Source organism: Microplitis demolitor, chromosome 2 (assembly GCF_026212275.2).
Source record: "Microplitis demolitor isolate Queensland-Clemson2020A chromosome 2, iyMicDemo2.1a, whole genome shotgun sequence".
Lineage (NCBI taxonomy): Eukaryota > Metazoa > Arthropoda > Insecta > Hymenoptera > Braconidae > Microplitis > Microplitis demolitor.
Genome location: NC_068546.1, coordinates 23397453 through 23411609, shown reverse-complemented (window position 1 = coordinate 23411609; position 14157 = coordinate 23397453). Strand labels below are relative to the sequence as shown.

General features: G+C 32.9%; 2 protein-coding genes across 5 annotated transcripts; one reads left to right on the top strand and one right to left on the bottom strand.

The window, feature by feature from the left end:
- Positions 1 to 4: 4 nt before the first annotated feature.
- LOC103578060 (MICAL-like protein 1) lies at positions 5 to 12096 on the top strand. 4 transcript variants are annotated; one of them, XM_008559006.2, is made up of 8 exons: positions 5 to 240; positions 613 to 802; positions 1500 to 1721; positions 3205 to 3383; positions 4630 to 4715; positions 9143 to 10708; positions 10785 to 11643; positions 11826 to 12096. In XM_008559006.2, exons 3-8 carry the CDS (start codon positions 1570 to 1572, stop codon positions 12002 to 12004), a joined length of 3021 nt encoding a protein of 1006 aa, XP_008557228.1. In that variant the 5' UTR covers positions 5 to 240; positions 613 to 802; positions 1500 to 1569; the 3' UTR covers positions 12005 to 12096. The 4 variants fall into 4 exon arrangements, with proteins under 4 accessions (XP_008557228.1, XP_008557227.1, XP_053599085.1 ...); XM_008559005.2 differs by lacking the exon at positions 613 to 802; XM_053743110.1 differs by lacking the exons at positions 5 to 240; positions 613 to 802; positions 1500 to 1721; positions 3205 to 3383 and adding an exon at positions 6539 to 6592 and having other exon boundaries at positions 4679 to 4715.
- Positions 12056 to 13723, bottom strand: LOC103578075 (protein-lysine N-methyltransferase EEF2KMT). Its single transcript, XM_008559026.2, has 3 exons — positions 13333 to 13723; positions 12819 to 13272; positions 12056 to 12247 (listed from the first exon to the last, which is right to left on the bottom strand). The coding sequence occupies exons 1-3, from the start codon at positions 13711 to 13713 to the stop codon at positions 12150 to 12152; spliced, it is 933 nt and encodes a 310-aa protein (XP_008557248.2). The 5' UTR covers positions 13714 to 13723; the 3' UTR covers positions 12056 to 12149.
- Between the last annotated feature and the right edge of the window lie 434 nt (positions 13724 to 14157).

The following is a 14157-nucleotide window of genomic DNA, read 5'->3' as shown; positions in this document are numbered from 1 at the left end:
TTGCTAGACAGTCAGTTGTCGATTTACGCGCGTATAGTACACAAGTACCTAAATTACAACTTTTTATTATCGTTATCATTTAAAAAACATTAATATATATATACATTTATATATGCGTTTATATAATTAACAAATAAAATTCATAAGTGATTTAAATTAAACGGATGTTACGGTGTAATGAGTAATTGTCACTGGGTGTGACACGTGGAAGGCAATGTTTAAAGGATTGTGTGACGTAAGGTATGTATATTATATATATTTATATTACAAGAGTAAAAATGATCGCGTGCATTTACAAGTGCATGATTTTAATCATTACACGAACGTCGCGAGTTGCGTCGCGACGTAACCGTCTTTACTTCTAATACATAAATATTGTACTTTTTTGTTTACCGGTAACATTCCCACGGTTTGAACATATATATAAATATATAGATACATAAATATACCCTAGGCCTCGCGTGTTCTCGTCAATTGTTTTTTTTTTTTAGCTCAGCTCTATTTAAAATTTGTTTAAAAATGGCGGGTTTTTTAAAAAGTACAAATTGAATGGTCTATTGTTAATTTTATTTTCTTTTGTGTTATTATTATTGTTATTTTGAAAATGTTAAGGATGATATGGGTTTTGATGGAGGATCAAACAGGTAGTCATCCAGCTGTCCCTGATCCCTAATGCTAAGGTTCTAGTGGAGATAAAAAATAAAAGGATCAGAGGTAAAAAGAAGATCGGACGATTAGAGCCTCCTGTCGACTTGCATAATAACAGTTCCCAGAAAAATAATAATAATAATAATAACATGAGGTAAAAAAATAATATAATAAAAGTAATTTTAGTTAATGGTTTCTTGTTTGAGAAATAGTGCGAAGATCGCAGATTATATTGGTATCGTATTTTAAAAAGCGAAAGGAGTCACGATTTCTGATTATAAATTATCGTGACACCTAAATAAAATAATTATAATAATTAAATAAAAAAAAAAAAATAAGAATAGAACTCAGGTTCTAGGCCAGTGTAATTGTTACAAATCTCTCCTTTATATTTAAAATTATCTATTGTCTGTCTTTTATTAAATTGGTCTGCTATTAAACCGGCAGTTAAATAAAACTAACTTCCGTTCGATTTACGTGACTGTAATGTAGTCCATTGATGAAAAAAAAATAAATAAAAAAGTTTACGGTAACAAAATGAATGTAATGATAGTGATAATAAAAATAAAAGGTGATAGATTGATAGATATGTATGTATATATAGTTTTTTTTCTAAAACAGTCCTTTTTATCACGCGATTCCGTTGAGGCAAAACACCGGTTAGACCGGAAGTCGAGCTTAACTGTATACAGAAGAAGTAAAATAAAACTTTTTAAACTCTCTACTTAGACTTTAGTCTTTACTTGGCTGCTTGTGTTAAAGGTCTGGGTGTTACTTTTTGTCCAGGAGAAATACACCTACGTCATGTTTAATTAATTTTGTTTAAGGGCAATGATCTTGTATTGTTACAGGCTGGATTGAAACACCCAGTGGATTTACAAATAAAACAATAAGAGTTTAGCTGAGCTAAAGTTTGGAAAGATGACTGAGAGACGAGGACCCAAGGCGCTGGAGCTCTGGTGCCGGAGAATTACCGAAGGGTATCCTGGAGTTAATGTACAAAACATGACGACCTCTTGGCGAGATGGTCTGGCCTTTTGCGCGATGATACATCACTTTAGACCGGACCTCATGTGAGTTTTTTTTTAAATCTCTCTTTTGTCTTCAGAAAAAAAAAAGGATTTTTTGGCGTAAAAAACTTTTACTTATCCTAAAAAATTTTTTGCACCATAATTTAAAGCAAAAAAGACCTAAGACAACAAATTATTTTTATTTAATACTTTTAGCTGAATTAATTATTTATTAGGTAATATGATGAGACAATACTGACAATTTATACTGTAGGTTTTAATTTATGGTTAAGATGAGAGTAAAGATTTAAACCTAGACGTGTGTAGGCTTTAAAAACTTTCAGTTAATTAAATATTAAGATTTTACAAACAAGACTAAATTGACTTTAATTTTTTCAGCCAATTAAATAATAAATTTATTTTAAATTTTACCGCCCATTCAAAAATTACCCGGGACTTTTTTAAAATTTTGAGTAAAAATTAAAATCGTGTTATTTTTTAACGTACAGTAAAAAATAAATTAAACAGTTACGGTTTAAATTTGTGAAATAAAAAAATTTTCTTTGTGTTCCTTTCTCTTAGACAAAGTAGAAATTTTTTTATCAATAGTTTCGTGACTCAGGTAGTCGGTGTAATTTTCACGGTAATTTTTAACTGAAAAATAATATCGTGACAACCTACTAAATTTACTATTAAAAAAAATTTATTTTACTTCAGTCTTTAAATTATATAAATAAATATAATCAGTTTAAAATTATCAATTACCGCAATTACAACTGAATTATTTTTAATGATAATGACTAATTTTGAAATATAAATAAATATTTTTTTTACCGCGAATATTCCCCAGATGATTAATAAAAAAAAGAAAAAACGTAATCAGCTAAAGCCAACAATTGATTAAATAAAATATTTATTTATTTAAAATGAGCAAGTAATCTCGCAGACAATAAAATAAATAAACAGTTAAACTATCGAATGATGTAACCATTTTAGGTGTAGCCAGATTTCATTTAAAGATTAAAGACTACGCAGTGTAGTATTTTTCAGTCACGATCCTCATATTATATCAATCCTTTGAAAGTATTGAGTCTGCATAATAATAAATGCAGGTGTGTAACGAGATACGAAGATACCGATGCACTCGACGATCGTGTTTTCTCGCGGCTGTTATGTTTATATATAAATACATATATCAAGTATCGATTGGGAAATATCGTGTTTCGTTATTATGTACGCAATTTTTTATCGCGACCGACAATTCGTCATTTTAAAAAATCCCCAGCTTAAAAACTATCAAGTCTATTAGCCTAGAAACCCAAAAAGGAGCCGGCTGTTGATTTTTATTTTTTTTTTTTTTAAACAGTTACAAATCAAGGTCCTAAGTTGACCTCTGGTTAAAAATACCCACTGACTCACACGATAAATATAAAAAAAAAAAACAGTTTAAATAACCATAAAGAGATAAACCCGATACGAGTTTAAGTCGAGTACTTAGTAGTCAATACCCAAATAAGAATTGTCTTTTATTTTTATATTTAACCAGAGATTTCAGCAGTTTGAACAAGGACGACGTTTATGGGAACAACGAGCTGGCCTTCAGAACAGCCGAACAGCACTTGGGTATTCCTGCCCTTCTGGACGCCGAGGACATGGCCTCGTGCTCGGTACCCGATCGACTTTCGATCCTCACCTATCTCTCGCAGTTTTATCAGCAATTTGGAGGTAAACAAATTAAACTATCAATTATTCTGCCCATAAATTATTCCACCCACTCGCTAATTAATTTACTTTTTACAGACTAATTATTATTAAGTAAAATAATAATAATAATGATGATAATAAAAATGAAAATAAAAATAAATATCTGATTTATTGACGTCTGACTAATAATTAAAGAGAATAAAACCGCGAGCTTACGACGTACTGCCCGAGGCACGATCTCCAGGCGATAAAAGTGAAAGAGTTCTAGAGGCAGTCGCGCGCGAAAACCAGTCAACTTGAATTAATATGTGTACAATATATATCTACATATATATAGATATTATTTACGTGTAAAGACGCGCTTCCATTCGCATTTATTGTCGCAAACTTGTTCAGCGGTATTACACACACATGGCTGCTAGATGGTTGATGCTGTTGCTGTTATTGCTGTTGTTATTATTTAGTCTAACTATTTTAAAATGAAACAAAAAACTCACTCGTAGATACTCGAGCGTCTAATGCAATGTAATGTTAACGCTAAAATAGGTCACACGCATTTAAGTGTCCGTATCTCGGTACTGGGTACAGTGACAGGCGTCGAGACTTTCTCGTGCGCAAAATATGTTTTATAGTCATACAAGTCCTCGTCTTTTTTATTATTTTAACTATTTATACAACTCATTCTATCAGAGATACAATAAATCCAGAACGCATTATTGCTACAACCGGATAACTGCTATCCAGTATCCGATATCCAGTATCCAGTATCGAGTATTTGATATTTAGTACCAAGTATTTATTAGTACAATACACTGCGCAAAATCAAATCGATAATTTTTTCTTTTTCGATCCCATATGAAAATTACGTTGAATCGAACACAAAAAAAAGGTCTTGTACAATTTTTTGATGTGCAAGAAATGAAAATTTAGCTGGTTGATTATCAACCCGCGGTTTTAACGAGGAGAGCTTGCGCAATCTAAGTAAGAGCGTCTTCATTGTTAATAAAATGTCATAACCGCGGAGCGATTGCGTAAAGAATTTAATAATTTTGCAGAGTTTATTTATTTATTTGTTTGGTTGGTTAGTTATTTATTGCCGGGGGTAATTTATCGGCGTTAGAACCGACCTTTTGATTTAAACAAATCGATAAGACTGTACTATTCATCGCGCACGACCTTATGACATTAGTAAGGCGATACAAGATTGATGAACGCGATAATTAATTATTTAGTTATTGTGATTTTTATTTTTTTTTTTTATTTTCAGGCTCGTCGCCGAGTAGAATTGCCAGGAGCAGAACACCCGAGACCTCGAGCCAGCAAATTACACCTGCTGAATCCCCAGCGTCTAAGGTAACTGAGATAACTTGCACGGTCTTTAAATGTGAATGCCTTAGCAGGACTTTTTTTCATTCATTCAGCCGTTAAGTAACACAGTACTATTTTATTTTTTTTTTTTTAATGAACGAAATTGCGTATGCGCTTAATTCGGTCAATTAAATTATCTAGATTTCACAAGATATTTTTTTTAGACTTTGTATTCCTTTTAATGAAAATTTGTTAAAAGTTTAAAAAAATTTGTGACCCATTTTAATTTAAAATTTAATTTTTCCCGCGCAAATTAATTCTCTGAAGTTTAAAATTGATGACCCTACAATAACAATAATATTATTTTGAATTTTATTACCCAGCAACAAGCGCAACTTGTTTTTTTTTATATGTCACTTCAACTTGTCATCCATTTGTTAAAAAGTTTTATAACAAACCCATATTTTAAATAAATAATTAAAGCTTTAAATTTGTTTTTCAACTTTTTATGACCGCAATAATTTATCAACTTAAATTACTTTTAAAAATAAAACCGCGAAATTTTATTTCGAAAAAAAGTACAATGAAAAAATTGTGATAAAAATACTTGAAGACAAAATTGGCTGACCGTTACGCGATAAAAATATTTATTATCACCCGCAGCATTGAGCCTAGTCTTCGAAAACTGTTAGCAAATTCCATAAAAAAATAGTACCGTGTTACATAAACGTCGAAACCATCAGCTTAGACTTGAAGCTTAAAAAATATTCATATCGCTCTACTCTCTGTTTACTCACGGCTTTATTTTGTCTTGCAAATTGCTCAACTGTAAATCGAATTACTAGTTGTTGTAGTAGTTGTAGAATAATAATAATAATAATAATAATATTAAATTAAACATCAACATGACGCGGTCTCTTCCTCGTCGAGTTTTCTCTCGCGCTCATCTACACAATCGTCTGAAAATAAAAATCCAACCAGTCAGTTGAACATAAAGGAGGTTGAGCAGGTCCCAATACTAGTTCCAGAAGTACCAGCATAAGCACTAGCACCAGTACAAGTAATAGTATAAGTAGCAGAGTCCGAAGCTGATCGACGACCCGCGTAACATCATAATGAGAAGGAAATGTCGGAGTTCCGGGCAAACCCTCTGCTCGCCAGCAGCCAGATAATAATTTAAGTTTCTCCAAGTTGAGGATAAGTTATACACGATTTACACGAGTAGTCAGAGTTACAGATGAAGCTTCTGCTGTTGATGCTGGTGATGCCTTTTGCTGATGATGCTGATGCCGATGCTGGAGATACTGCTCACGATTTTCTAAGAGTTCTTCCAGAAGTAACGTCATTGCCCTCTTGGTTGTACTTAAAAGAGTACAAGCCCCGTCAGTAATATTACCTTTGCTTTACCTTTTATTTTATTTTTTATCCTCTTATCTTATTATTCTTATTCTTAAACAACTACAACAACTTCTTTTACTACAACTACTACTACTTATTCGTAATACTTTTTTTATTTTTATTTTTATTGTACACGAAGATGGAGACTTGCACAATTCCCACTCTCGTCACTCTCGTGCCTCCTATCTTCACTTCCGTACCTAATGACAATTGTCCTCGATTATGACGGCGTCATTGCTCGTTAAAAAATAACGAGACAGTTTTTTAAAATTTATTTTATTATTAATTCCGCCGTTTATTTTATTTTTATTTTCACTTTATTAGAATTTTAATTTACAGTAAAGAGCTTGTGATTTGTTTAGTTGTTTTTTTTTCTTTTTATTCTATAACTAATCCTAGTTAACGTACGAGAGAATAAATAACTATTATAAGTTAACACATACCGTCACGGATTTATTTTTGTTCTTCAGGAGGAAAGCTTGGACTTAATGGGGCAATATAAACCTGAAATATTCTGCTAGAAGGTAATTGCTTATGTCGTTTATTGTTTATGCTTTCACTCAAATTATTTTATTTATATTTATATTATTTTTATTTATATTTATATTTTACTGTGCTCAATTCATCCATTTGTACTTTAAGTACGTCGTATTACTATTCATTAAATATTATTTATTTTTTATAAGTAACACGATGTTAACATTTTTTTTTATGTGCATGCTTTTTGCTTATTATTTATTACTAATACAAGATTTATTCAAAATTTCTCGTTAAATATTCATTTTAGAGAAAAATGCTACTAAGAAATTTTATAGAGAATTTAATTGTCTACAAGAAAGGTCCTTGGCCCTTTTCTCATATTTTTGATATTTCAAAAGTTATGGCCATTTCAAAATTTACTTTTCGGAGCACCTTGATTATTAATTCAAATTATCAAACTTTAATCTCTTGTAACTTTTAAATTTACAAAGTTACGACAATGCGACTCAGGACCTTTTTTGTCCAGAATTTAATTTCCTACAAAAAAGGTCCTTAGCCCTTTTCCCATATTTTCAATATTTCAAAAGTTAAAACCATTTCAAAGTTCACTTCCTGAAACCCTCTATCAATCCGAGTCATTAAAAAACTCCATAACTTTTAAATTTCAAAATTTACAATCACCAGACCCATTACCTTTTTTGTCCGCAATAAAATCATCTAAAAAATTTTCCTCAAGAATTTTTTCATAACATCAATACTTTCCCGGAAAATCCCCAAAAACCATATGCGCATAAAATAAAAACTTATCTTCCGCAAATTGGTATTTTATCCCGCGTATAAATTCACCTGGAAAATAAATAAAAAAAGCAAACTACTTAAATATTCCCTCCGTATTTATTTAAAATGATATTCCGTCACGTAGTAAAGACCCTGTCGGAATGTTTTATTACTCAGGCACCAACGGAAGTGTATATATAATATAAGTAAACCGTCGATAGCAAATACATCCACGTTCAGGTCATTGATTCACTCGTCACATAATCGCCTACTTTTAAATCGCGACCTCCTGACCTTTTAATCACCACCAATTAATACCTCATATCAAATTTAATTTACAATAATTATAATTACTCATTAATCCTATTACCAAACACTTACAACAAATAGTAAATCGATATTAATTTATTACTAGTCAACCATTACAAGTTAAAAATAATTAATTAAAATTACAATTGCAATCACAATCACAATAGAAGTTTAAGTTGCATTACATATTATTATTTAGTAAAAGGAATAAAATAGAATGGAGTAGAGGCGATAGACTATCGCGTGAGTTATTTATAATCACCGACTTATGGACCGTCGACATGTTGATGTACTCTATCCTCTATGTACTACATACATTTATATACACACACGTTTAAATAAAATAATAAAGAAGTAAAAGCGCACGCGCTACGAATACTTAAATAACGAATAAACTCAGTATTAATCGGTTTTCCTCACTAGTTAGGACTTGTTAACAATTTTAAACTTTAGTTATTCTCTAACATAAACAACAATCGTTAAAAAAATATTTTAATTGAGGGTGAAACGTTTATGAAATCGACGGTAATTGATTTGTAATTATTTATAAATTTAACTTGCATTTGTTGTGTCTTAGTTTAATAATTTATGTAATTGTTGATATTGAGGGAGATGATGTTGATGCTAAAAGAACCGGCAGGAGGGCATTGAACTGACTTTTATATCTGTTACCTGTTTAACTTACACTAGCGTGCATGTTAAGTAGTCGGTTGAGTCATTTTTATTTTTAAATTAAACAAATGTCATTGGATATTATTTTTTATTCATATTTGTAATTGTAATTTGTTATGAATTAGCAACAGGTTTGAAGATCAGGATATTAAACGCATTAATTCGACTTAGAAAGCATGTAGAGCACGTGACCTAATATAATAATTTGCTGAAGTTGTGTTATCAGATTGTTGATTAAAACTTTTTATGTACAGTGGGAATTTGTCTAATTAATATTTATATTTATTTAAATCTATTCGATTCCCGCTAATTTTAAATTTCATTTTTTAAAATTATTTATATGGGTGTGAGAAATAAAGTTTAACTTTCGGAAAACTGTTTTAGATTTACTCACGCTCACTTCCGTTATACTTTTATCATAAACCAGTAAAGCAACCGACTTCCGTTGGACTTTGAAACTCCTGAGATTACAAATTTAATTACATGTCATTTTTTTAAAATTTTTTTATCTTGACTTGAACGACAATTTTAGAAAAAATGAGTTTTGATGACATTTCAAATAATAATTTTAAAAATTTAATGAGTTTACGTTATTCCTTACAATTTCCTCTTGAATTTAAAAAAAAATGATGCGTAATTATCTTGATTTGTATATGAGATGAGTGGCTCGAAGGACCAAAGACAGAGTTTCTATTCTATAATTTTCTGCCTTAACAGTTTTAATGATAAAAAAAATTTAATAATTTGAAAGTTGGCGGTCTTGATAAATAGGGAATTAATAGTATAAAAATATAAGTAATTAATGAATACTAATAAAATATAATTGATATGTTTAGGCAGCACCACGTCTGGGGATGCGTCGCGAAGTATGTGTAGTCTGCAGCATGCCAGTGTTTCTCGCGGAAAAATTGGTGATATCAAAATCAACTTACCACCGCACATGCTTCAGATGCGCGCGTTGTCACAACCAATTGACACCGTGCAGTTACTATGAAACAGAAGAGGGTCAGTACTGCTGCGAAACTTGTCCCGATGAAGACACCACCAATATTAGTGTAAGCGAATACGATTCTTTGGCGCTGGGTGCAAATGATTCATCAATCGCTATAGCAGCAGCTGAATCTGAATCCCTGGAATCTCAAGATCAGGAAATAAGTTATCATAGGTCACTGAGCGACGAAGAGAAACAGCTGAAAAAATTGAATGAATCTAAAGATCTCAAGTCGACATCGCAGATTGCATCAATGAGACTGAATTTCATGTCGAGCCATTTGCTTTCAGACACCGTAGACTCGGAATCTGAAGCTTTTGATGGTGGCTCGAAGGACCAAGATGTCAACGCTTCCCCAGACATTAAATCGAAAGATAGTCTTGAAGATCTTAAGACGAATTTACATTCCATGACATCAAGAACAATAAATGATAAATCTGTAAATAATTTAGATGTTAGCTCTAGTGTTCATCGTTGCCTTACTGCCACGTCCGATAATTTAGATAATGATATTAATGTTGATGTTGATGCTGATGTTAATGTTGATGATAATTTAATTGTTAATGATAAGGATAAAAATAAAGATGAGTTTAAGAGCCAGGATACCAAAGAGATGGTCGGCGTAACTGGTACGGATGTAAATCAGTGTCTTTCAATTGTTCAGAAAAGGCTGAAATTATTCGAAGATTTAGTTGTTAATGTTAATGTTATTGCTAATAATAATAATGATAGAGATGATAAAGCCGATGGTGATGCTAATGCTGGTGATAAAGACTGCGACAGCGAAACAGGTGTGTCAGGTGTATCACGAATGGAGCCAGACTCGCTGGAAGTATGCCCGCGAGATGACTTTACAATCACCGAGCCGGTGTCGCAAGCGATTGCTAAACCGCGAGACACGTGTGTGAGTATTATAAATGCCAGCGTTGAGTCAACAGAAGTTGAAAAAAAACAAGATGAAGATGAAGATGAAGATGGAGATAGAGGTGAAGTGGAGACTTATCCTGATGATATGAATCCATTCAAGAGTGATGAAGAGACTGATGGAAAGACCAACGATTTCGAAAGGTCGAACAATCCCTTCGACAGCGACGACACCGAGGAGGTTCCCAAACCCGCGGCTAGGACTGTCGATGCCCAGTCCACCAAGAGGCTTTTGAAGGCTCCGCTCAATCCCTTCTGGAGCGACGAAGATCATGAGAGCGAAGAAGACTCCAAGCTGGAGGTCCCGATACCGAAACCCAGGAGGAGTAAATTGGAGAAAAGCGATTTGAGGCGAGATGATTTCTATGCTTCCAACAGTTCCTTGGCCAGTTCTACCTCAACAACTCCCAGCAGTTATTACAGGAAGCGTCGACCTGCTCCACCGCCTCCTGATAAATCTGTCACCGGGACACCTGATAAGTTTAACGTAAGTATTAATTTTCTAAATATATATTATTAAGTCTAACTTTCTAAATAAAATATATAATGATGTTAATTATCAGGACTCGGGAATCCGGACGCCAAGGCCACGTAAAAGTAAACCGGCACCACCTCCTCCGATGCCTACGAGCACTCCACTGTCGATGGGAATAGAAAAGTTGTCATTGACAAACGACTCTCCGATAAGTAATAAAATGAATATAAATGCTAATGTTAATAACAGATTGATTGGTATGGAAGAAGACGCTGAGAGAGAAAACCAGTCGTGGGAGGATATTAAAGTGAGTAAAAATGAGGCCAATAGAACAAAACAGTCGATGTCTAGGTCAGAGAGTAATCAAGATTACACCAAGTTCGATAAAAGTTGCCAGGGCAAGTGGAAGCGTAAAAAAGCTCCTGCTCCTGCGCGTCCGATACCCCAGAGACGGAAAATAAAAGTCATGTCGATGAAGGACGTTAAGCTCGAGCTCGCGGAAATAGAAATGCAGCAGCTGGGGTTGGAAAAACAGGGCGTAAGACTCGAGCAGTTGATTAGGAATAAATGTGAAAATGATCAGAAAGACGACGAGGATAATAATGAGAGCAGCTTGAGTATGGACGCGGACGAGCTTGTGCTTGAATTATTTGCGCTCGTTAATGAGAAGAACGAGCTGTTCAGACGGCAAGCGGAGCTCATGCTATTGAGAAGGCAGCATCGCCTGGAGGAAGAGCACGCGGACATTGAATATCAAATTCGATGTTTGATTTGCCAGCCTGAGGCTACTAAGACCGACTTTGATAAGCAACGAGAGGAAGCTCTCATTCAGAGGCTCGTCGAAATCGTTGAGAAGCGCAGCGAAATTGTTGAATGCTTGGAAATGGATCGTCGTCGAGAAGTCGAAGAGGATAAAAGTATTAATATGCACATGGAATTATATACTGGTAATTTTTTTATTTTTTTGGCTGACAATTGATGTCAAAAAATTATTCGGTCAATTTTTTATAAATTTTTTAAAGATAACCGTCGGTTATTTTTTTGCTGATCAATTGACATCAATTTTTCTGTCTTACTCCACTATTTTTATCTAGTGTCTTAATATTAATTACTAATTATTATTTTTTAGCTAAAAAAGTAAATCAAGAAGAACCAAAAACGCACAAAGGAAAAAAAATAAAATTGAAGGAAAAATTACATATTAAAGAAAAAAATTTACTGAAAAAAGGTCACAAGAAAGATGCTGATAAGGATGTGGACGAGACTGAAGTTAAAGTTAAACGCCAAAATAAACGAAAATGGTTTTAAATAATCTCCTCTCTTACTTACACTATTCAGATAAACTTACATTTTATAATTATTATATTTCATATAAAAATGCACTCGTTTTTTTTTTTTTTTATATAATTATTATGTAAATTTTTAGTTCACAAAATAAAATATTTAAAAAAATCTATCTAGTAATTTTGATGAGTTTGACTGGCGTGCATGGTGGGCTGAACATTTTGTAAGTCGGTACTGCCAAGTCATCGTGCATCAGTTTATGATTGTCTGTAATTTATTATTTTAATTTTAACATTGAATTCGGTTAATTCTGTCAGCTCTTAAACCTTCAGCACTCCCATAATTTTTAAATTGACTTATACAGAAACCCAAAACGAATTTCCTATACGAATTTCCCACCAAGAAATCCATATACCACTCGGATTTTTTTGATAAGGTCATGACGGAAGTGCTGACGGTTTGAAATTTCCAATACATGATCAAAAAAAAAAATTAAAAATACGTATTATGATTTGCTGGAATTTTTTATCAGATTCAGTCGAGCGTGAGTAATTAATTGACCTAAAAATATTGTCGATTAAGCAAGTTGTCGATCAGTCGATTCTACAATTAGACCCAATTTGGAAAAAGTAACGTCAGCAGTTCGTCAAACGAGTATGGACTTATTGCACAATGTCTTCAAGTTCCACTAGGAAACATGATCAATTCCCAACAGAGAAAATGTTATTCATAATAAGTTAATTAATACTAAAACGACGTAATTCTGATCATGTATCGGAAATTATAATTTAGTAATAATAATATTAACATTAGAGTAATTACGTAATTGTAATATTACCTAATTGTGTCAGGAAAGTGTCGAGCGTATCTTCATTTCGCACAGTAATGCCGATAATTGCGTAACTATTTTCTTGGTTTAATAAGACATCAATTGCGTTAATTAGCGAGGGGAATGAACTGGAGTCATACACAACATCTGCGGCGAGAATTAAGTCTGGTGACATCCAATTGGCTTCTTTGTGTTCGTCGATTGACTCCCATGCCAGGTCTACGACCTGGACATCAGCGTCCAGATTTTCAGGATCATGATTGATATCAGTATTGAGTTTTATATTTTCTTGGAGTAAATTCAAAACTCGCGGGTGGCAGTCAGTGAATGTATAACTCCTAGGTCTGCAGGTTTTCAAAATCGTCAGTCCAGTCAATCCAACCCCGGATCCCAATTCTACTAGAGATTTTCCGGTCAGCTCGGTCTTGTTTGCTAGGCACCATTCTGCCAAAACTTCTGCTGCCTACAATATTATTTCTTCAGTTAATTAATTAAATTAATAAAAATTGTAAATTAATTTTACCTGCCAACTGCACAGCCCAGTAGTCCCATCAGAAATAATTGATTTGCTTTCTTTGATAATCACGCGCTGGTTTGAATTTATCAGGAAATGACGATAGTGCATAGGAGAGTCCACGGCAGACAAATAACTGCAGAAAAATTCATACAATTCATCATTAATTTCTTCGTTGTCGTTCTCCAGTCTCTCGATCAACAGCCGCAGGAAATTTCTACGGTAATTATTTTTCACTGGGTACTTTTGGACCAGACAATCGGTTATTATTTCATCTAAAATAAGTTTTTGCCTTTCCGCGGTTATTTTTTTTGGAAATTTTATTTTTTCCAGAGGTGTACAAGTTAGAAAATTTTTTTTTAACTCAAAAATATCAAAATTATCTTCCATTATTTTATAAATTTCCAAGTTGAATACATAAAAATAATTATTTGAGGTTATAATCATAAATATTTTAAAAAATGATAATAATAAACTTTTAATAATAAATAAACTATCAAAATTAATAAAAAAGTGCATTTGAAAATGCTATAGCTAGACTAATTAATATAATTATTAAGACAAATAATTTTTAATAAAATTATCAAATTTCAATTTTGAATTTTCGCGCCATTGGCGCTACTGCGCGTCACTGTATTCGGCGTTCAAATTTTTTCTAAACTCGAACGAATCGCAGAATCGATTATTTTGTATCAACTGGCGGTCCAATAGCGGCAGTCAGTATCATCGAAATGGCAGTGGTAGTCCAGATCCTTCTTTACGTTTGAATTGAGACACAGTATTGCAGTTGCGTCGTGTAATTACTTATAAAATTTGTTGCTGATAGTTATTGTT

Excerpts from the sequence above, each read along its gene's own strand:
- LOC103578075 (XM_008559026.2), bottom strand. The coding sequence starts at position 13,713 with ATGGAAGATAATTTTGATATTTTTGAGTTAAAAAAAAATTTTCTAACT. Across the intron at positions 13,273-13,332 it reads CTGGGCTGTGCAGTTGGCAG|GCAGCAGAAGTTTTGGCAGA; the intron begins GTAAAATTAATT and ends ATAATATTGTAG. Across the intron at positions 12,248-12,818 it reads CACTTTCCTGACACAATTAG|ACAATCATAAACTGATGCAC; the intron begins GTAATATTACAA and ends AATAAATTACAG.
- LOC103578060 (XM_008559005.2), top strand. The coding sequence starts at position 1,570 with ATGACTGAGAGACGAGGACCCAAGGCGCTGGAGCTCTGGTGCCGGAGA. Across the intron at positions 1,722-3,204 it reads CACTTTAGACCGGACCTCAT|AGATTTCAGCAGTTTGAACA; the intron begins GTGAGTTTTTTT and ends ATATTTAACCAG. Across the intron at positions 4,716-9,142 it reads CTGAATCCCCAGCGTCTAAG|GCAGCACCACGTCTGGGGAT; the intron begins GTAACTGAGATA and ends TGATATGTTTAG.